This window comes from Galeopterus variegatus, unplaced genomic scaffold (genome assembly GCF_000696425.1).
Source record: "Galeopterus variegatus unplaced genomic scaffold, G_variegatus-3.0.2 Scaffold310, whole genome shotgun sequence".
NCBI classification, from domain to species: Eukaryota; Metazoa; Chordata; class Mammalia; order Dermoptera; family Cynocephalidae; genus Galeopterus; species Galeopterus variegatus.
The window spans coordinates 393,778-401,518 of record NW_007726421.1 but is presented as its reverse complement, the minus strand read 5'-3'; the positions used below and the strand labels follow the sequence as shown (position 1 = coordinate 401,518).

Here is a 7,741-nt window from a genome sequence, read left to right as displayed (position 1 = left end):
CCTTTCAGACCTCCCAGAACTGCCTGTGGGGTGAGCTCTGGCGGTAATACTCAATGATTCCATTGGGTGGCAGGCGGGGCCCACCCCCATCTACCATGTGAGGCTGGTATTTGGCTCAGATGACTTTTCACCTCTGTTGCCGCCCCCCACCCCCCATAGAGAGCATCTCCCTTCCTCCATTGCCATCTTGTGCTCTTGTGGTTAGTGGACAGAAGTAGGACTTTGGAGTTAATCTTGCATTCAGATCTTGATTATTCCAATCACATAATTAATTAATTACATAATTTAAAATTACACTTAGCAGTGTAACCTTGAACAAATTTGTAATCCCTCTGGGCTCTCGATTTCTCAGTATGTAAGGTGAATACCTGAGAAATTTCAATGAGTCTCAATTAGTGCCTAGAACAATGCCTGGCATGTGGGGGCAGCTCGATAAATGTGTCTTTCCTTCTTTCCTAATTTTTGATAGATACGAAAAGAGCTCACAATACACTGGAGGAGGATTATAAAGGGGCAACTGGGGCAAATACGGGCAGACTCCGAGAAGGGGGCAAAACTGTATTTAGGAAGAAAGTGTGGGGAAACCAAAAGTAAGAATCAGCAATGACAATACCTTAGAAGGCACTTTTTAGACATTGGGAGAGAAAGAGTATTGACAGGGATGTAGCTTCAGTTAGTACAGGAGAAGAAGGTACACAAAAGAACGATCTGCTGGTCCCAGAGATGCCAAGGTAGAATCACAGAATCAAGATAAGTTGACATTGAGAAGACACTAGGAATAGGTTGGCCATTTGGTTGTATCAGCCAGTGAGCTGGTGGCTGCTGCTGCCTCCTCTCCTCTCTCCTGCTCTTCCCCTTCTCCCTGCACTTCACCTTTTTTATCTTTTTCCTCCTCCTCTTCTTCTTCTCCATCAACATCATCCTCCTCTGCACCGTAAGAAATGATAATAGCCAGCATTGACAGAGGGCTACCTAAATGCTAAGCACTATGCTAAGGCTTTACAGAGATCTTCAACTTCACCCAGCCCTATGAGGCAGGTGATGTGATTATTCTCCTTTAACAAATGAGTCACATAGTTACTAAGTGACATTTTCAGGATTGAAAGTCCAGAGCCTTCCTTATGAACCACGACACAGCTTCATAATTAAAAATTCTTGGGTGAATTTTAGGGAATTCATCTCTAGGAAGAATAATGTTAGCCCCCAATATAGCAGTAACACAGAGCCAATTTTAAATGCAAATGGTGATACAGAGACATTCTGTTTCCTGTGAATCCCAGAAAACTAGATTTCTTGGGCAGAGGCCATTATATTTGGAATTTCAAGTCTAAAAATTTCTCTAGGACAGCTGGAGATCGTCAAGGTGTTATCTCTAAATAAGACATAGGGAAATCAAATGTTTAAGCATTTAAGTCAACTAGGAAGGAAAAAAGAGAAAGATTTCACAAACGTGTTCAGATGAACTTTAAGATCAAGCAGAAACATTAGGGCAGGGTGTGATTGTTTCAAATATAAGAGGAAGAGATCGTCAAGGTGTTATCTCTAAATAAGACATAGGGAAATCAAATGTTTAAGCATTTAAGGCAACTAGGAAGGAAAAAAGAGAAAGATTTCACAAATGTGTTCAGATGAACTTTAAGATCAAGCAGAAACATTAGGGCAGGGTGTGATTGTTTCAAATATAAGAGGAAAGCTTTGTCTTGGTGGGGAAGGGAGACTGTATTCATGTGAGTCTTGAGTCTTTCCCAAGGAGAGCTTAACCACCTCTTTTTTCTCATTTCTGCATTCCTGTCTTCTGCTCAGCCTCCAAATCTGCCTTGCTTCTGACAGGAGTTGATTCCTCAAGACCCAAAATCTCCTAGCAGGTCTCTCCCTTAAAGACAAGACCTGGCACTAGAATCCCCTATGAATGGTTTTGCAACTCTGAAACCTAATAAAAGATTCAAGGGCATCCCTCAAACCTGGACTTCAGAGCTATGCCACCCTAGAGTCTACCATGGACCGTGAAAACACATTCAATGTGGACCTTAGACATCTGTAAGTAACCAAGCAAAGGCAAGAAGATGTTCTGTGCATTGGATGAGGCTGTCACATGGACAGCATGAACAGTTGAACATTGCAGAAAAACACAGAAGTTCCATAACTAAAGTAACTTGCTTTCCCATCCCAAAATTTGGAAATGAATATTTTTTTTTGAAACTTCAGACATGAAAGCTAGAATGAAGTCTATTTTAAGATTTTACAACAAAAAAAGCAAATGTATGGAAATTAAATAAAATAATATATAGAGTCTAGTCTATACATAAAGATAAAATATTTACAAATAAAAATGTTTGTAAATTTAAATCATTAAAAATATAATAATGGTTTAAAATTTGAAGTGACTAGCTTGGCATTAACCAAAAATTGGTTTCTGGCATCACTTCTGTGTACCTTTAAAACAACATAAACACCTATGATCATTATTAATTCAAGAAATATCTATTAACCTCTCATTTCGTGTCAACTCTCATACTAGGCACCGTGGACACAAAAATGAGTTTGATTTACCTGAAGTAGTGCAAGCAAGAGATGTGATGTAGGTGACGGGTTTCACTAACATTCACCACATAATGCCAGCTCTCTTTCCAGGCATGTGGTAGGTTTCGTTTCCCTGCCCTTTACAGAACGAAGCATGGTCACATAACTGGTTTGGATAATGAAATGTGCATGGAAGTAGCATATGTTACATCCAGGTGGAAGTTTTTAGAGCAGTTTTTGATTTGGCTCATTCTCTTCCCCTTCTGAAATGATCAGAGAAAAACATGTTGAGAGGGAATTTCCAGGAGGTCCCTGAGTGGCTATGATAAGCAGAGCCCCTACTGACATGCTTCCACTTCCCCGCATCCTGCGATGAATATCTAGTATAAATGGAGGAAAAACTCCTGACTGGAAGCCTCTGGCTTGGGGGAGTTTTTTGTAAACGGCTCCAAAAGTAACCTGTTCTTACTGCCACAACGTGCAATTTTAAATGGTAACTCTGACTATAACACAGAAGATGGGTTTCAGAGGAGAGAACCTGCAGGGAAGAAAACTAGCCAAAAGGCAACCAGAATCCATAGATGGTAAGTGCAGGCACTAGGGCAGGAGCTGTGAGTTTAGAAAAACAGTGAAAGAATCCAGAATTGTGCTGGCAAGAACTGACATGAGTTGTATCACTCTATAAAAGCACCCAAGAGTCTAATTGTTTCAGAGGTGTTGAAAAGAGAAAGTTCTTGAAAGAAAGGGATAACTAAGAGGAGAGATGAAGAAAAAAAGATTAAAGCAGCAGCTATAGGCAGCCATCAAAAGCAGAGGCACATCCCCATACAATGAAGGCTACAGGAAGACCATAAACTCTGGAAGAAAACAGACCTGGGTGTGATTGCTGGGTGAATTCGACAAATAGTTCAACTTCATTCATTCATTCAGCAAATAGTAATGACTTCATCCATTCATTCATTCAACAACAGTAAAGAACTCAGAAAAGGTCCTGCCCTAATGGGGTTTACATTGACATGCAGGGAAGCAGATACAACATATTTAAACACTGTGTTTAAAACAGACATTATATTGTCATTACAAAATGGGGCAAAATGGGCCAATTTTATAGTCCACTTGTGGAGAACAGAATTTAGTTTACAAATTTCAGTTGTTACAGTGTGAGCATTTCTGTTCAGAGGCTATTATTTAAGTAGTTATAGAGCAGCAGCTGTTTTTCAAAGGGTGGTTGTAGACCACTCATCAGTCATCTGGGATGTCTGTTAAAAATGTAGATTCTTTTGCCCAAAGACCTGAGGGAAGGGGATTTTTCAAGGGACTCCTGTGATTCTTAGCACACTCAAGTTTGAGAACTATTGTATGTATTTGAATGCCTAATTCAAATAGCTTTTTGTATGTATTAGAAGTACCCAAGTGTTAGGAGAAATGGATTTTAGGCTTTGCTACCATTTAACCACGTAATAACTTCGTATAGCATACATTATACGAAGTTATACGAGATCCCATGTGGAGACTGGTTCCCGCTCACTGGCTGAGCTCGGTGCGGGCGCAACACCAAGGGTTGCGATCCCGTTGCTGGTCCCTGGTACGAGCACGACACCGAGGGTTGCGATCCCGTTACCAGTCAGTAAAAAAGACAAAAAGGGGGGAAAAAATGGGGCAAAAATAATTATATAGGTCTTGTCAGAGGCAATGAGCACTTCATTTTTTTGAAAACCTCTGTCTGGTATTAAAATAAAAAATAGAGATCTCTGTGTCCTTTGTATGTACAAAAAGAACTGCCCCTTCTTTTCTTTTGCTTTTTCACATTTAAAGAACCAACTGTGAAAAATCAGCTCTCTTGACCCAAGACTATTTTTTTTAAAAAACCAAGAATTCTGGTTAATTAACACCACCTGGTGAGCATACCAAACATTGTACAAAAGGAGAGGAGGTATATTGGGGAGGTGGGGAATAAGCAGTTAAATTTGGCTTTTAGATAAACCACTTCTCAAAGTTTCATGTGTATGGATTACCTGGAGATCTTGGTGAATGTAGCCTCTGATTCTGTGGGTCTGGGTGGAGCCTGAGATTCTTCATTTCTAACAAGCTCCCTGGGAGGCTGAAGCTGCTGGTCCCAGAGATGCCAAAGCAAGATTCTAGATGCCTTAGAAATATATTAACCTCAAGTGGGTTAATGGGCTGTGCTTGACTCTTGTCCCTTTAGTCCTGAGCTCAGAAGAGAATCTCTACCTCGTGCCAGCATTTCTCATCAGGTTCACCTATTTTCCTTTATGCAACTAAGAATCACTTTCCAATATGTGACTGTTAAATGAAGACTCTGGGCAAAGGGATTTTGATGGATTATAAGATTCTTACAACTACTTGAGGTGGGTACCATGATTATCCCAATTTTCAGAAGAGAAGACTCCAACCCGGAGAGGTTAGGCCACCTTAGTAAGTATAGGAAGGATTCAAAATCCGGAGTCTACTCCAGAGACCATGCTCTTAACCATTGCTTCATCCTCACTGTATTTGTATCACAAGTTTCTTCCCTGTCCCATTGCTGCGGCAGAAGTGACCTGCAGTTGACTGCCACCTTCCATTCCAAAGATGATAAAGACAAGTCCGGTCTCTCATCACAATGACTTGGTTTCAGAAAAAGGCAATTAAAATTCAAATTTAGACATCTTCTAGGATTCAGCAAAGAGAAGGAGCGTTTAACATTAGCATGAAGATTTTTTGCTTTTGTTTTTGTTTTCAGGAAGTAATGTCAGTTCAAGAAAGATTAATGAGACACGTCTTGGAATTCTTGGACACTGTCACTTTAGCAGCAGAGAACCCGCTGCCCTATCCCACAGGGATGGCAGAAGATTCCATAAGAACCTTCCCTATCAATGGGAAGCTACTACATACCACACTGCAATATCTAAGGTCTGAGCACACATTCCACAGTGTTCCTAAGTCTTTAAAAAGAGTTTAATACCTGTTCCTTTTATTATTGTACTAAGAAGAGACCTTAATTCAATGCAGCTAACCAAAATATGTATGTAAAACAGTGGCTCTCAAACTTGTTTGCACATAGGAATCTCCAGGGAGCTTTAAAACATACTGATACCTGATTCCCACCACTAGAGAGTCTGATATAATTGGTTTGGCAGGGACTGGATATCAGGATTTTTGAACACTCCTCAGGAGATTCCAATGCACAGCCACAGTTGAGAATCACCAGCATAAAAGACAGATGGAAGATTCACTCCACAGTAAAAAAAAAAATAAATAAAAAAAAAAAGGTGGGGTACAGAGGCTGTCTGCATTCACTGTTAAGGTTTAGCCTACCTGCCTGGCTACAGAAGCCTAAGGTACTGTTAGACCCGATTCTAATTGCAAGCGCGTGGTTCCCTCCTGTAGTGACCAACCTCGTAGTTCATACTTGGCATTTGATAAGCAGATACTGCAGATGTCAGTAGCACTGCTCCAGAGCAGGGGTTCTTAACCTGAGGATGGAATTCAGGTGGTCCATGAACTCGGATGGGGAAAAAAATTATATCTTTACTTTCACTAATCTTCCCAGAAGTTCAGCGTCTCCTTCAGTTATGAGTGCAGGAGACAGACCACACTAGCACTGGCAGTTCTTGAGAGTTTGCACCTACTCATGTCACATTTCACTTTGGACAGTTATCTCAAAATACCACTTGCAGTCAACACTACCATGGTATTTCAGCTGTTTAGTCAACCTGCTGTTAGGTCTAGCTACTTAATGCAATCTAGCACTGGCAGTTCTTGAGAGTTTGCACCTACTCATGTCACATTTCACTTTGGACAGTTACCTCAAAATACCACTTGCAGTCAACACTACCATGGTATTTCAGCTGTTTAGTCAACCTGCTGTTAGGTCTAGCTACTTAATGCAAGAATATTACTATATCATGATTTCAGTATGTGATCATTGTATTCCAGTAAAACTGATTCTGATTTAATTGCATTGTATGCATTTAACAACATTATTCTGAAAAGGGTACTAAATGCTTCACTAAGCCAATGTGGTCCGTGGCACCAGACAGGGCCAGAGCCCTGCTGGAAGACGGTGCCCTAAGAAGACAGATACTGTATATTCGCATCCAGGGCCACCTCCATGAAGAGCACTCTCAGGAGGGAGACACCTGCACCAGAGCTGGGTCTTGTTTTCTCCTGCATTTCCGCAGATAAGATTTAGCCTGAAAAGGCAGTTCAACTCCGCAGGGAATAGGATGGGTTTTCTCTTTCTCCTCAGCTGCCTCTGGCTCTTGGCATTTTGGAGCTGCCCGACTGCCAGGCCGGTAACTGGAGCCTCCAAATTAATCAAAACACACAGTGCCCAGTTCAAGCCCAGGCAGACCAGCTGTCCTCTGGTAACTCCTGGCCACAACTCCCTAGTAGGACACCACACTTCCTTCCCCCCGCCCCCCACCCGCAGGCAGGTGCCCCAGGCCCTGGGACAGCGACTGTGGGGGGGGGGGGGGGGGGACACTCCTGCAGCGCCCGGAGCTGCCTCGTCGCCCGCCCGCAGGACGCGCACAGATCCTCCCGGGCCCCGCTGCGTCTTCACGCGCTCTCAGGGCCGAGCGCAGGTTGGAGAAGCGGAAAGTGGCCGGACGCAGCGTAGCCTCCCCGGCGCGGAGCCCGGAGCCCCTTCCGCTCAGTGTGGGCAGGGCCGCGGGCCACTCCCTCCACCCCGCGCTGCCACCCCCAGAGTCCCCACCTCCGGCCCGTACCCCTCTACCCTGCCTGGGCCCCGGGACCTTGGGAGCATCATCTCCTGAGCCCCTTCCTCTGGATCCGCGCCCACCTGCCCCGCAGGCGTCTCTCTCCCGTCCTGGGCACGGTGCCCGGGTCGCAGGGACAGTGCCTGGTGAGTTGGGAGGAAGGGGGGGATGAGGGCGGGACCTGAGCCACTTCTTGCCTCCCTTGGAGCCACACCAAAATCCTGGGTGGGGAGGGACGGACGACGCGGCTGAGCCCTACAAAACCCTCCCGGCGGGCTGGCGAGGCGAGCTGCACAGCCAGGGCTCCCCGACCCGGCCGCGCAGGGGACACAGTGGCCCGAGAGCCTGCCGCTCCCTGGACTCGCTGGGGTCGGAGCCAGCGCCCACCATGCGCCCCGGGACGGCGCCGAGGCCGCCGGCGCTGCTGCTGCAGGTCCTGCTGGTGCTGCTGGCGGCGGCGCCCGCGGCGGGCAAGGGGAGTACGGGGACCCCCGCCC

At 44.7% G+C, this 7,741-nt stretch overlaps 1 protein-coding gene across 1 annotated transcript in view; it reads left to right on the top strand.

Moving 5' to 3' along the window:
• The first annotated feature begins 7,632 nt into the window (after positions 1-7,632).
• COL4A3 (collagen, type IV, alpha 3 (Goodpasture antigen)) overlaps positions 7,633-7,741 on the top strand; it is a 136,020-nt gene continuing 135,911 nt past the window's right edge. The window contains exon 1 of the mRNA XM_008567333.1: positions 7,633-7,717. Coding sequence (XP_008565555.1) covers positions 7,633-7,717 — 85 coding nt within the window. The remainder of the gene's footprint in view (positions 7,718-7,741) is intronic.